At 42.9% G+C, this 15,189-nt stretch overlaps 2 protein-coding genes across 24 annotated transcripts; one reads left to right on the top strand and one right to left on the bottom strand.

The window, feature by feature from the left end:
- Positions 1-763: 763 nt before the first annotated feature.
- LOC100116165 (transmembrane protein 42) lies at positions 764-9,050 on the bottom strand. 15 transcript variants are annotated; one of them, XR_004226480.1, is made up of 5 exons: positions 5,753-6,061; positions 4,594-4,750; positions 3,813-3,996; positions 1,283-1,661; positions 764-1,252 (listed from the first exon to the last, which is right to left on the bottom strand). XR_004226480.1 is itself a non-coding variant. In XM_032595930.1 (4 exons), the coding sequence occupies exons 2-4, from the start codon at positions 4,705-4,707 to the stop codon at positions 1,512-1,514; spliced, it is 411 nt and encodes a 136-aa protein (XP_032451821.1). In that variant the 5' UTR covers positions 4,708-4,750; positions 8,287-9,050; the 3' UTR covers positions 764-1,511. The 15 variants fall into 15 exon arrangements, 14 of the variants coding, with proteins under 14 accessions (XP_032451821.1, XP_016843214.1, XP_032451822.1 ...); XM_032595930.1 differs by lacking the exon at positions 5,753-6,061 and adding an exon at positions 8,287-9,050 and having other exon boundaries at positions 764-1,661; positions 3,850-3,996; XM_016987725.2 differs by lacking the exon at positions 5,753-6,061 and adding an exon at positions 8,287-8,397 and having other exon boundaries at positions 764-1,661.
- On the top strand, positions 1,570-15,030 carry LOC100121770 (protein phosphatase 1 regulatory subunit 16A). Of its 9 annotated transcripts, none has more exons than XM_016987659.3 (9): positions 1,570-1,727; positions 1,923-2,040; positions 8,803-9,066; positions 9,279-9,581; positions 9,659-9,801; positions 9,878-10,003; positions 10,166-10,459; positions 10,535-10,706; positions 12,954-14,906. In XM_016987659.3, the coding sequence occupies exons 2-9, from the start codon at positions 1,950-1,952 to the stop codon at positions 13,340-13,342; spliced, it is 1,782 nt and encodes a 593-aa protein (XP_016843148.1). In that variant the 5' UTR covers positions 1,570-1,727; positions 1,923-1,949; the 3' UTR covers positions 13,343-14,906. The 9 variants fall into 9 exon arrangements, with proteins under 9 accessions (XP_016843148.1, XP_031777561.1, XP_031777562.1 ...); XM_031921701.2 differs by having other exon boundaries at positions 1,658-1,880; positions 1,956-2,040; positions 12,954-14,948; XM_031921702.2 differs by having other exon boundaries at positions 1,658-1,880; positions 1,965-2,040; positions 12,954-14,948.
- The last annotated feature ends 159 nt before the right edge of the window (positions 15,031-15,189 follow it).

Raw genomic sequence — 15,189 nt, forward strand, 5'->3', positions numbered from 1 at the left:
AGAATTTACGAGCGGGATATTCAATGAAGCGCGGATAATTTGGAAATCGGCGGAGCTGCAAATTACGCATTAATATGCACTACACGCCAGCTTGGCCGAGAATATTCTAGACGATTACTTTTTTTTTTCTAATTAAAGGGTTACTGCAGCTTTAATCGTAAGAAATAAAACTGCAGTGATGAATTATGGACGACTCTGTAGAGAGTGTAAAGTTACAACAATCGATGGATTAATTATTAAGTTTGTAGAGAAGTATGTGTAACGAACGTTGACACATATATTTCAACGTGTGATTAAATTAATCAAGAGCCACGTGTACGACCAATTTCAAAAAATGCCTTCATTTCGCGCCGTGTAGTAATTACCGATCCCATAAAATAAAATGTCAGTCTCTACGGCGCAGCTCGGCCCGCCGAACGGTAAGTAAATTTTCGCATATTCGACTCGAGGGACTGGTCGACAGCGTCGAAAATACGCCGCCGCAGAGGAGATAAACGAACGTACGGCGTGTACTTGACCATCGTTAAAAGACTCCCCCGCGGCATCTTTTTCTCCGTATATAACATGAGTCCCGAAAGCGTCGTCCCCTCTTTTTATTCCTACTATGCCGGAGACTGTTTGCGAATGCATGCTGCGCACGAAGCGAAACTCTTTTCTTCTCGAGTGCGAACGAATCTTGGATTTGGCGAAAGGGTAGTTTTGGTTCAGTGCGTTATTGACGCAGCCGTGAATTATTTCGAACTTTACAAATTAACACTCGTCGTTAAAAGTTTACAGCGTTTATTTTTCAAGCAGGATTACGTTAAATTACAAAAATACACGCCCGTACGCGCGTTATAAATGTTTTCGCGGCACACGACCTACTTGGTCGCCGCGATGTATCGTCTCGAAAATGTTGATCCATAGACAACCTTTTTTTATCTATGAAGAACTTTGGCATAGCCTCGATCGATGTTCGCAAGAAAGATCGGTGCGTTTCGTCAGATTTTAAAAAAGTACAATAAAAGCTCCATTTACCGTGCACACGGTATTTTTTAAAATTCACCTACTCAAAATAAGCTAAGCGTATCGGCTTATTTATATTCTCCATCCGAATCGCGGGAAAAAGAAAAATTTCTCGCAGCGAGGAGAGACCCAATTCCGCGCAGCGCTCAACCGTAAAATCCCGCCAAACTAGCTCGCCGAGAATGTATATACCGCACTTGCATCCACTGTATACTTTATACATAATACACACGTGAACGTATACCTCCTAATAATCCGCTTCCAGTATCTCGCATAAATTTCTTATACTATACACGGGAAGATTTTTTTCAACGCTATATATACAGTACATAATACTCGGAAGAACGAATGGCTCCATTACACGATGAAATTAATCTTCAAACTGGTCCGCAACGCTAGAGCTCTCTCTCTCTCTCGAGTCAGTGTACACAGAGTATATACGCCTATACACATAGCCAGCAGCGATACAGAGCAGCGCAGCGGCGGATAGTCCGCGTGCGCGCAATTTACTGCCGCTTGCGTTCCTCCTTCTGGCGGCGTTGCTCGGAGGAGGCCGGCGAGTAGCAGATGAGCAGCAGCCCGAGCAGTACTATCGAGGTGCCGCACCACCAGCGCAACGACGTCGACTCGCCGAAGACCAGCTGGCCCACCAGTGCCTGAAACGAATAGACGAAATCAATTTTTTAATCGACGCTCGTCTCTGCGGGATTTACTCGCCGTTGGTACACGCACTTTTCAGTAGTACGAGCGGAGATTCTGTCCACGCGCGCGCGCGAGAGAGAGAGAGAGAGAGAGAGAGAGAGAGAGAAAGATCCTCTTGTGACAGTGAGCGATGAAGGAACTCCGCGGTATGAACCTGAAGAGCTGACGACTGAGTATGTAATCTTCTGCTCGTTTTTCTCATGCATGTACGCAAGGTCGCCAGGCAAATTCAGCGCGGTTACATGCAGTTTTTGCAGTTCGCCGACCGCATGAGGCGGATGATCACGCTCTACCGCAAGGATGCGCCGTACCGACAGTCTACTTTACCGACAGGTCAGTTTTTTCTCGCGCACTCGCAAAATTACATCCTAATAAGCTATCTCGTGCAGTGTGCGACGGAGGAAGTGAAAAGAGCTGTCAAGGTGTGCTTGGCTCGAAAAAATAAACCTCCGCGCACGTTTGCTCTATTATTAGCCTCGAGTGAGCACCTGAGCACACACTTTTCAGGCGTTAACGTCTTATTTAGGCCGCCGCGCCTCGAGACTGTTCGGACGCTTTAATAGAGCCGTCAGCGGCAGCGCTGATTCGGATGACTCAATTTTCCTCGGAAATTTTAACGACACGTGTTTTGTATTTGCTCGTAACGCGAGCAATAACATTATCGCAGACGCGCAACGCATTACATTTTTCCATCTCTCGCAGTCCTACAAGCTATAGCGCAGCAAATTTTTGAATCATCCGATTCACAGAAATAACGAATTTCCCCGTCCCGGCGCTAAAGGCTTAATGCGGGCGGCTCTTTGTCGCGCGAAAGAGCCTCTTTTTTCAGGTGGCGACCTCGAGACAAAGGTCGGCATAATGCTTTTTTCGTCGCCTTTGTGCAGCCCATCGCTGCACACACGAAGACGCGCGCACGCAGAAACTGAGACGCTTCCTCTGGTCTCTCCCTCTTTTTTCTTTAATACTCTATACGAATACACACCAGACGCTCCTTATTCGAGTAAGAAGACGGCGGAGTGACGGAAGCGGCTGAGCGCTCGCTTTATGTCCTTTTTTTTCTATTATCTCGCCGGGGGTTATATAGCCGGATTTACGTCCTCGGGAAAGAAACTAATCAAGTTTATGGACGATTGGCCGATGCGGGGTATTTTTAGTACCGCTGCTTCGTGGGCTTCTGCCAAAAGCGCCCAGTGGACCTCGTCGACACGGCTGATTTACTTTTTATTCTCTGTTACAACGAGAGCATCGTAATACTTACACGCTACTGCTCCGACCGCTGAAAACAAAAATAATCAAGCCGCGAGTTAACGAAGAGTAACGATCCTCGTGCAAAAACTTCTAAATTAGGAATCTCCCGCGCGGTAATAGCGTAATAAAAATCATCCTGCTCGCTCTGTGATGGATTTACTCGGCTGCATATATTATAATATATACTTCGGTATAGTTTCTGAGGTTTAACGCCGTCTAGAATTCCGCGTACTCGCATATTGGAATTGGATTTGTGGCACGCAACTTTACGACTCACTTTATGGTATTACGCTCTGTATTAAAAATTTTCCGTTTTCAAATTCCCTGCATACTCGAGCGCTTAATTAAAATGTTAAAGCGTGCGCGCGTGTCTTGGGGAAGGAATAAAGAGCTCCTCAAAGAAAGGGAGGAGCTATTTTTGACATGGAACACGTACACTCTTGAATAACACGGAAGGAAGTGCAGCGGTAAAGAGCAGAAGTTTCTTTAATAAAGCAACAAGCTCGGCAGCATCTTAATCGAATTAAGGCCGAGCAAACGAGCCCGGCTCCCGTATACACATCCGCAGAGCTGCGCGTGTCGCCTCTGACTGATGTGCAGCAGCCCAGGTATACTTAGCGAGGGCATTTTAGGGGCATGTCGCGAATTTAATTTTTATCAGATTTGATTCGAAAATCAAGCAGCACAACCCCTACCAACTACTCGATCGCTGCTGTATCCATATAGTCTCAGTAGCAGCAACAGCGGCGGCTTCAAGAAAGCCAGCTCGATTATGCTCGAGCAGAGAGATAAGACTCGCGGCGATAAGGGGCAGCGATAAGGCGGAGAGAAAAAGACGAGGAAGAAATAGGCAGCACCTGTATTATACCCTACAAGGCTCGCGCTCTCACTCACGGAACAGAAGTAGTTGACGGTGGAGCTTGCGACGGTGGCCGGGAGCGATGAGCCCGAGCCCGCGAGCGCCTTGACGAACAGCGTGCAGCCGATAGTGTTGCTCGTCACCATTGCCAGGAGCAGTATCACTTTTGCCATCAGACTCCACTGTGAAAAGAGAGAGAAAAAAAAGTTATTTTACTTAATCGTAAAGTGCGCTATAGTTTGATTTTCGTTCGCGAGTGATTACTACAGACGAGTGAGTGCCAAGATCATGAAGTCGCGACGGGACGTCAACGTGCCTGGCGGTACGATCTTTTTTTCTCTAGTATACGATTAAAATTACGAGTTTGCGTGCGGTTTGTAATTCAAATTCCTCGGGGGCTGCACTCGACGCGATGAAATCGGATTTAAAATTTAATGTACAAGCAACCGCGCTTGGTATAGCCTAGTCTTTGTACGTGTATTTTTTTGTTGTCGAAAGAAAGATGAATAAAAAAAAAAAATAAAAAAATGGATAGTACACAAAAGAGGCGTGTTTTCGTCATCATGGACCTCGTGATGCGGGTCTTATCAGTACGAGCGAGACGGTGTATCTTGCGCTTCTTCGCCTCTCGTTAAGCCCACACCTGCTGTTCCGCTTTTGTGTACCTTTGAAATTACGTGTACGCTACCGACGAGAGTTTCTCTTTGATTCTCGAAGCATTTATTCCGCTCATTTTGTCGGATAACACGTCGGCATGAGAATTTTGAGGGTGAACTTACGAAATCCGACATCTCGTAAAATCCGGCGAGTTTGCCCAAAACACCTCCGCTGGTCGCGAAGAGTCCGGACACCACTGCCAAGTGCATCTTCGATTCGGTCTTCGCGGTGGCCATTTGCCGCGCTGGGGTATCGTTTTAGGGGGTCGTTACTCTAAATCTGAAACATATTTATGGAGTTCTCTATTAAAATATGATTACGAATTTGTTATAAGTTTATAACTTTATCTATCGAGGCATCACGTGAATTCGAAACAGTCATACCCGATCATTCCTTTTCACACGACTTATCACACAGGTGTAAGGTGTCAGTCTATGTTATTAATTTGTATAAAAGGAAAGTCAAAAGCCGAGAGGCTTAAAATAAATCACGCGATGGCACAGATGATGTCATTACATCACGTGAGGATATTATACAAGAGCACAGCGTTAATTCGTACTTCGTACATAACGCGAACATCGATGTGACGGATTTCGAAGTAAGCTTTTTACAAGCGTTGCGCCCTGTAAGTAGAATAAGTCCCGATCCGCAAGACGCGCAGAGGTGCATTATTATATATTCTGAGAAACGAAAGAGCGACCCGTAATAAGTATACGGCTATAAGCCATAATAAAATCCTATTTATAGGTTTTCTACGTAACATTTTTCCACGAGCTGCGATCAATTAGTTAACAAAATAATTGCATATTACTTTTGATAATCTCCCGATAATACTCTCGTGAGACTTCAAAGGTACGCATGGCTGAGACGAACATTGATTTATCAACGAATGTGGATGTGTGCACTGCAATAACGTACGATATACGAGTATAGCGTGTCAATTAGACATAGCTGAATGAAGAGGTGACGGCTTTTACGCAAAACGCAATTAATTGCAACCGCCGATAACCCAATGAGGAAAGTTAAATGAATTCTTTGTGTGCAATTGCACAGAATAATCAACGAAAACAAGCGTCTCGATGTTTACAGTGTAAAAACGTTTTAGATTGAGACGTGAAAGGAGGCTAACTTTTGATTTAATTAATGATGACTGTTTTCAATGGAAGTATTGCATAAGACTTATTCTACAAAACAACCGCAAGTATCATCTCTCATCATCAGCATACCAATGTTTACTCGTATCGTTCATCAACCGGCGAACGAATACGACACTACACTCACATCTGCGGATCTCTGCCGTTCGCCAATCCAAACAAAGTCGCACACTCTCACCTAACCTCTAATCTCCATCTCGAAAACACTCAACCGTTTCCACTTCCGCATACCCGCATAAGTATATCCACATATACCAGAAACCCGTAGGTACTCACTCACGAGCAAAACCGGTCACTCGCCGACTGCACGCGCACCGCGAAAAAAGCCAATAAGCGAAGGGCAGCTGCGCCTTTCCCGCAAAGAAAACAAGACACCGGATCCGAATCCGGCCTCTCTTTCTACCGAGTCTCTATCTATATATATACATGTCTAGAAAAGTAGCTGCATACCAGCAGGCGATCGCAGGACGAAAAAAAGATGCGCCGAGACGCCGCCAAGCGCTGCGCTGAGAAAACCGTTCGGAACGCCTCTCTCTCCCCGTTGCTATCGCTATACATATATCTATATACATTATAGACATAGCTATATAATGCTCACGAGCGCGCGCGTCTATTATCCGCAGTGCCGCCGCAGCAGTACCTATATGTATATAGAGTGAGCGGGCTAACAGGTAGTTTAAAAATGGCAGCAGCGGCGGGCCCGTAGCTGCCACTGCACACAGGTAGCCGTCGCGTCTCTGGTCCTGCCGCGACGCTCTATTACACCTTCCAGGTAGAATAACGGAAAAAGTGCGATATCTCTCTTTCGTGGATCCTCGTGACGTCGTTTCAGTTTTCCGGAGAGATATCGACGCTGTGTCCGGTACGCGTTCACGAGTCGTGCTATACACGAGTGCATAACGAGTGTACATACCTGCCTGCAACGTACAGTGCGTGTGGGGGAGAGAGAGCGAGCCGTTGACCCGGAAAAGCCTAACCTCAAACGAACGGCCGCCAGGACACCTGTCCAGCTCTCGGGAGAAATGCCGTCCAGGAGACGGCCACCGCTTGCCGGGCACCAGGAGCTCGCGCCCAGGTGACTCGATACCGCTCGCTGAGGATCGACCTGGTGTGAGTAGGACGCCTACGGTTTTTAACTCTTTTTTCCTTGCTATCGCGCTTATGCGTAGGTATGCGTAGGTATGCGACTACCTATATGCACACACATATACCTACGATTTGCAACGCACAATAGAGACGGAGAAAGAGAGATAAGGAGGGAAAATTGGGACGAGATAGCGCGCGTTGGATTGATTGAGTGCTTCTGTTGTGCTGTCAACATGAAGATTGTGACAATGTGCGATGTGGAGGTACATATGAAGCAGAGAGTGGCTTGAGTATCGAGTATCCTTGGCTTGCATTAGTGAAGGGAATTTTTTTTCAAATTTTTGCATATAGCTGCAAGCTTACAGCTGCTATCAATCCGATTATTTATAGGATTTTTATAGAATGATATTCAGTTTTTCTAATAAGGAAGTGTGTAAAACAATACCTGATATCAACTATCTATATTTTTTTTTTATTTTTAAAAATTGTAAAGATTTTTGCTGAGGATCAAATTTGTTGCAAAATAATACCATTGAAATGCTGAGCATGAAGAATATAACGTTATGTAAAGCAGAAGTGATAATGTTATAATTGATGAATTATTAAAGTCATGATTTATGACCGTCGTATATTTAGAACAATGGTATGCCAAGGCTTTGCTTTATTAGGATAAGTTTGATAAACCGGTTGTTATTTAATAATCTCAATAGTTAAAGGTATGGAAAAAATTTTTAATTGGTTTATACAAGAATATAATTTACTATACATAACTCAAAAACCAATTTAATGTGTATAGGCGTATGCGTCCTTACATTCTCTTCTTGCAATTAAAATAATGTTTTTATAACTTTGTATTTTCTCCCAAACAATAACACTTATTATGAAGCAAATTATCCATTGCCTCTTACAGTTTGTAATATCAGTTAGGAATGTATTCATAAATGATTTATTGTTTAGATAAGCACTGAACGTGTACCAAAATTTTTTGTTGTAGAATCTGATAAGCAAAAGTTTGCCTGCTACTTTCATAATAAGTTGTTCAAAATTTAATTTGCTATTAAAAAGTGATTTTTAAAGCATAAAAATTATATATTTGAAAAGTTTGAAATTTTTTCTTTGCTTGGCTTCATTTGATGATACTCATAAAGCGAATGTCATATTGAAAAAGACGTCATCAGATTTCATTGAACAACATTAAAATCCAAATATTTGCTTGCACACCAACCAACTTAAATCCCAGTTGAATAATCTATCCATACTTGATCTCTCAATTCTAAGCTATTCGGTATTATTAGTTCATTAAAATGCAAAGCATCATGGAATAATCAAAGCCACATACTTATATATCGAATGTTTACGGAATTACTGCTATTTTTAGGATTATGCCTGTTGTCAATTTTTCCAGACATTGGTGATAAAATTATGTTTTTCTTCCTTCCCTGACAGTGTGTATACAATTGATATATTTTTTCAGTACTGTGATCATTCATTTAAAAATTGTTATTCTACAATGCCATGAGATAGGAAAAAAACAAACCCTTCGATTCTGGAATTTCCAATATTTTTATTACTCACTTTTTGAACATTCTGGTAACTTGTGAAGCCCTGCTTTTGGCCCTCTCAGAGGCAGATTCAAACTGATGGCGCTTGATTACATGTGCACAGGGACTTTTTATTCATCAGAACACTTGTGCAAATATTGTCGCAAGGCTTACTTGTCTGCCTAGCAGCAGATAAAGTCCAGAGGGGAGCAGAAACACGCTATCCTCTTCATTATCATGCCACAGTTGGGAACAAGCCAACGCAATTGCTCTCTCTTCTTCACTGTTTTTCTAAAAGTATGATTTTCGGCTTCTTACACAAAATCTTAAGGTACACCAAGATGAAATCTCTACGGTGCAGACAAAAAGGTATAATGAATCGGTTCCCATCCAATTTTATTTGTATTTCTTCTCTGCATCCTCAAGAGTTTTATTCACAAATCTGTCGACCCATAATTTTGGTCCATTACTTTGACATATTATTTTATTTTCTTGAGAAGTTGTAAGAATGTCTTGATGATTTGATTTTAATATTTATTATTGTTTGCAGGTAAATATAGCTGCAAAAACCACAAGTACTTAACCATGGAGCATGCTGATCTGGTGTCAGAGATGGTGCACGTCGAGAGGCTCACCACACAAGAGCGACTGCATCTGGCCAGGCACAGGCGACTGCAGCAGCTCAAGGTCTGGAGACAGCGAGAGAAGGAATGGCTGCGTCACCAAACCAGACACACCAGCAGCAAGAGGCACATCTTCTTCAGTGACAGCGTCATGTTGCTGGAGGCCGCCGCGAGAAACGACATCGATGAAGGTTACTTTTTAAAAATAATTCTTGTTCAATACACTATAGCCTAATCTTGATGCTAAAATAGCCAGTGAATCAGTGCTAGTGATGACGCATGCCGCTCGTTAAGTGAACCCTTATCTCGGATATGTTTGCTCGAGGGTGGAAAACGAGCTTTTTATAGAATCAATCTGCCTTATCGTTTTCCGGATGCGCATTAATACAAATTGTATTTTTAGTCCGAAGGTTATTGAAAAAAGGTGTAAATCCGGACTCGACGAACGAGGATGGTCTGACAGCGTTGCACCAGTGTTGCATCGACGACAACGAGGAGATGATGAAGCTGCTTGTCGAGTTCGGTGCAAATGTCAACGCCGAGGATAGCGAGAAATGGACGCCACTTCACGCGGCCGCTACCTGCGGACACTTGCATCTCGTGAGGTATCTCATCGCTAAGGGCGCCAACCTCCTGGCCGTTAACGCTGACGGCAATATGCCTTACGACATTTGCGAAGATGAGAAAACCTTAGACTGTATTGAGGGTGCGTTATTTTGTTTTTTATTCTCTTACACTGAAATTTAAGCGTGGAGTTCATAAAGCCATTTTTCTCATTTACAGGCGAAATGGCTCGTCGTGGAGTGACGCAGGAGCTGATCGACGAGACCCGCGCCTCCACAGAAGTGCGAATGCTACGAGAGCTGCAAAAGCTCGCATCAGTTGGCGGTGATCTCGAGTACAAGGACCACCAAGGTGCTACACCCGTGAGTATCTCTTTTTTTGAAAACTGGAAAATCCACCCGTATGCATTAGTGTAATGATTGATGTTTATTGTTTTAGCTACATATAGCATCGGCAAATGGTTATCTGAGGGTCGTCGAATTTCTCTTGGACCAGCACGTCTCGACAGACGTCGAGGACAACGACAGGTGGCAACCGGTTCATGCTGCTGCCTGCTGGGGACACGTAATAACAGACGCCTATTTTATGCAAATACTTGCAAAAAAAAAGATTTTAATCAATCTGATTGCAAATTGTTAAATTTGCGATCCAGAAAATGTTTTTACGCAAGTGCATAAATGCTGTAGAAAGAACTCTTCATTAATTTTTAAAAATTACACCATACAGCTGGAAGTACTAGAACTGCTAGTCCAAAATGGAGCTGACTTGAACGCGAAGAACAAGCACGATGAAACGCCAGCAGACATCTGCGAGGATCCGGAGATCCGTGAGCGCATAATGGAATTGAAAACCGAACAAGAGAGCAAGCGGCTGCGCGAGGCACAGAACAGGCGAGTCAGGCGGTCACAGAGCATCAACACGAGGACGCAGAGCGTACGAAGAACCTCGATCAGAGACAAGGTTCTCACTACTAAGAAGGACGCGCAAGAGGAAACAAGACTAAGAATGCAGGCTCAGCAGGTAATGATTTTTAAATATTAGATTAAAATTTTTTGTCCATGGAAGGATTAAAATACATGGCTACTGCTTTTACAGCACACGTATGGAAATCCGTCATCTAACATACCACCGTCAGAAAATAGCTCGGGCGGTGCCGATAACGTGCACGACGACACAGATTCTACGGCCTTGACGCCGGCAGTCCGAAGGGCTCCGGAAGGCAAAGACAACGACTCGTTTCTACACGAGGATGTCGATAAAGACTCAGGTAGATATCGAAGCCTTTTCTGCTTGCATTGGTTGTGGTATAGTAGACTATTATGGTGAAAGCTGTTCCTAGCTTCGTGTGGAGAAGTGTGTGTAATCTCGTTTATTTTCTTTCCTCTTGTTATTGATATTAATTTTTTGTCAAGAAAGAAAGTAGTGTCGCTGTTGACGATTTCAACGACGATATTTTTGTATTTTGCGCGAATATTCGATTTTTTCGTTCTTTTTTATACTTCCGGAGGTTTTTTATTTATGATTTTAACTTTAATCGAATTGTAAAGAGATTATTTTGTAAATACACATGTATATTACCTTTTTATGTCAAAGAATTCACGTATTTTTTGTGATTGTAAATACGTCACCAATCATTTACCTGCTGTCTATGTGTTTTTTTTTCTGTGCGGCACCTTCACCTCACCCGGGTATGTAATATGCGAATTGTTCGAGGTCAGTTTTTTACGTAACTTTCCTATTTCTCTAATTGTAGACTTTAATATATATACATATAGTATTTTTTCTGATTCATCATATAGTGTCTATTGTAATGAAGAACATAAATTACTTAACAATAGCACGACACACTTATATTATACTTATATACAAAATGTCAATTCTCACTCTTTTGTAAAATTATTACTGATATCTCTCAGGTGCTGTTCGTTAGTACGTAAAGATAAACTTGAAATCGCGATGTAGAAGAGACAAGGTATCGTCGAGAGAACCTCATTTTCACTCGTATTCACAAATTCAAAATTATGTTTGTACATATACTTTCTTTATCCGCTTGGCCACTCAAGCATGTTTATCATTATTTTTTAGACCATCGTTATCCAGTGTCAGACGTCTTGTTTTAGATCTGTTTCATAGATTTGTAGTTACAACTTCACTTTTTCTACCGATAGCTATACCGAGACTGAAACATGTTCCACACAATAAAAAAAAAAACAATCAAAAATTTGACCGCAAAATAAAATCAAATTTCTTTCAAGACTTTTCAAAACTGCCAAGAAAATAAGCAGCAATTTATTTTCTCGGGTAACGATGAACGAGTTGCGATTTTGAAGACGAGCGCTTGCATCGCGATTACGGAAGAAATAGATCTTAGAATAGTAACATAACACGTTTCGATTAGTCAAATCTAAGAAACATATCGGCCTGAGCATGATGAAGCAATAAATGACGTGCGTTATGGTTGTAGAAGGGAAACCTATATTTCAAAATTTGAACGACTCTTTCTAAACTGCCTATACGGATTTCACTTTAGACTTCTTTTCTTCGGCAGCGATTTTATACTCTCTTCATCGAAAATTATCGCATATAAAAAAACTCGAGGCCGACGGTCGTCGGTCGGAAGACCAAGAAAAACGTGTACAGAAGTGCACTTTAGCTAGACAAATAAATTTTCAAACTTACAAAAACCAATATCGCTAGTGCATGAGGCTAAGCCATGCCGTAGATAGTAGAAAGCAAAAGAATCGGAAAGCTCGGTACCTTGTAACGGAGTCGCAGTATTTCTATACACGTATATATTGTTGCATGGAGGTGGTGGTCGAAATTATCGAGCTTGGATTATATACGATTACCGCAGCTCCGAGCATTTGTACACGTATAAATGATACCTGCAGCACACACTCTGCGTGCATAGCGATTCACGAGCACTTTTTTTTTTATGTAAAACACATGCACACATCTATATATACATGTTCAGTTTGTATGTGCGAAGAGTAACATCATTTCTTACTCTCATTCCGCTTTGATTGCCGCACATTGAATGGCTGCGCGTTCTTGTCCGCACCTGTGTACACGGCCCGTCTTTCGAAAGTTCATCGTTATGATTTTGATGGAAAAAAGAAGTGATTTTGAAACGATAAACTTCTCGACGGGGGGGCAGTTGGCGCGACGAAGCTTGTAGCTATGCGAACCTCCTCTTCACCTGTAGCAAATCCGTGTATTATGTCGCACCCACGCACATTATTATCGTTATCATGGGAACACCGCACGTACTCGTGGGCCGTTTTCTGCGAGAAATCATTCGGTGAAAAAACAAAAAAAAAACAGTTTACTATCAATTCGAATCTCAAAACCGTCGATTTCTCGCCGAGCCGGCCAACCAGCCATACATCCACCCCCCGCAGTTGCATGAGATAAGGTGAGGGATTGTATCGTCGAGAGTGAAATTCTCCTGCGCGAAAGCAACCGGTCGGCCTTGAAGCCAGTCAAATGAACATATGTTTGCGGCCTCGAGCAGACGCAGGTCCCGTGGGTAGCAGCAGCGGCAGCGGCAGCAGCCAACAGCAGTCGCCGCATCAGCCGCAGTCGATCTACGCGCCGGACGAGACTGCGCCGACATCGCCCGGGGCCAACGGCAAAATCAACATCCACGTGTCGGTGGTCTTCGTCAAGTCGCTCTCGGATTTGAAGAAGCAGCGAGCTCAGAGTCGTCTGGGACCGCTAGCCCAGGACGGAGGTTCTCTCGTGGATCAGCAGTCCCAACAGACGACGGGAGGACAGACGCAGCATCAGCAGGCGGACACTTTGGCTGAGATGAGCAGCGACGACTTCAGGAGGTTCACCGGAAACACGAGCGATGCACTCGCCGATAGCGGCAACGATAAGAGCTGCTGTCGTCTCATGTGAATCGAGGCTGGGAGACTGGGCAATTTGGGACGTGTGATTATTCGTATTGCCACGTAGATGCGCGAAGCGTAGGGCACAATCGAAAGAGGACAATAACGACGTTTTTCCTTTTTCTTGTACGGGTCTTGATTGTGCTGCGGGAAAGCTCGACATGACTTTCCTTCGAATCGATTTTTTATTTACTGCAAAAAAAGGAAATATGATATATCTTTCGGAAGCTATTTTTAGATGTAATATTTTCTCGGACAGAAGAATAGCGAATACGAAAATCAGCACAGCCCAAAAGACCCAGACAGCTCTCTGAACCTCTTGGCGCAATGAAGCAGAAGCGCACATACGTTTAAAAAGCTCGAAAGCAAAATTCCACTACGTATTTACTTGCTATTCAATCGCAATCTAATATCCGCACACATGTACGTACGTATTCGACATTCGAATAAGTGATCCGCATACGTTCGTGTATGAAATCCTATCCGTTTTTTCTCATACTTGTATTATCTCTCGTCTATATGCGTATAGGCTCGTATCGAGCACCTCGTAGAGAACTTCGTCCATTTGTAAATCGCGTAATCGCAAGAATAGAGAGGCGAAAGGAAGGATTTTTTCGGCCGTGATTACCAGTATAAAGGAATTTCGTCCGTCTTTACATTATCATGCATATATTAACGTATAGTTACGATAATTTATCTAGCTGTAGGAAGATGAGCAACAGAGTGAGACTGCAAATATAATAGAGATACAATTGGGCGCCTGGAGAATTTGAAAGACTGCCGAGTCCTGCGATGGAGGTATCGGACGATTTTTGCTCTTTTCATTGTAAATAGAAAAACAAAGACTTGATTTAACGCGCAACGCGATTCGTTTATTCGTGTGTTCAAGCAAAGCGGTCCCGTCTAACCGTCTCTGATTAGGAGGTACTTTTGCGAGTCGTACCTGCTGCAGTAATCTTATTTCAATTTTTTTGTCAAATTAGCGGGACTTTGACATGCGAATGCGCTGGTAAAAAATACTTACCAACGAGACCAGTAGGTTTTTCAAATTCCCCGACGCCGAAGCGAAGTACTTAATAAAAAAAAAAACGCGAGAGAGGAAGTAAAACTGTACTTAACGATTCTCTATGCGACGATGCGCGTGGGTAAGCTTTAACAGATGTATATGTATATCACTGACCGTATGTGAAGCGCGAATCAGAGCAATATTTTACGGGAGAAACGAGCCGTTGGCGAGTCTGCATCGTCCGAACGCAAGGCGTTTCTATCCTAATATTCGATTCCTCTTCGATGTTACATTGTAGATTTACGATACTCCGAGTGGAGCGCTGAAAGCGCAATGTTACGCGGTTGCATATGTATACTTTGTCATTGATATCAAAGTTTATTGCATAAATTTTATTATTACAATTCTCTATGCGCACACGTATGCGTGTAACTCGTGAGGACCAGGCGCGTCGCCTTATATAGATTATGCTGTACGATTTCCACTGGATTACGTGTGTTCCGTAGAGTTATTTACAATATATCGCGGAAATATTTTGCATCAACCGGATCAATCGACTTTACTTTTTCTACGTTAGTTAAGTTTAATTTTGCGACTTTTACTTCTACTTATACATACGTATTTATTGAACAGACTCTTTTCACTGTGATCGCGTCACCAAGATTCACGAGATTTCGTTTAAATGAACTTTTTTCTCAATGCGACGCACATTCCGTTGACGCATAATCAAAAGTCGGTGGGACGCGATGGACTTTTAAAATTACTTTTCCTCAGCGAGTCAAACTTTGCCTGGGAGATCCTGCTGAAGGACGTACAAACCTTTTTTTAATGCTATATTTTCGGTAGGACCA

The sequence above is a fragment of the Nasonia vitripennis genome, chromosome 1 (assembly GCF_009193385.2).
Source record: "Nasonia vitripennis strain AsymCx chromosome 1, Nvit_psr_1.1, whole genome shotgun sequence".
NCBI classification, from domain to species: Eukaryota; Metazoa; Arthropoda; class Insecta; order Hymenoptera; family Pteromalidae; genus Nasonia; species Nasonia vitripennis.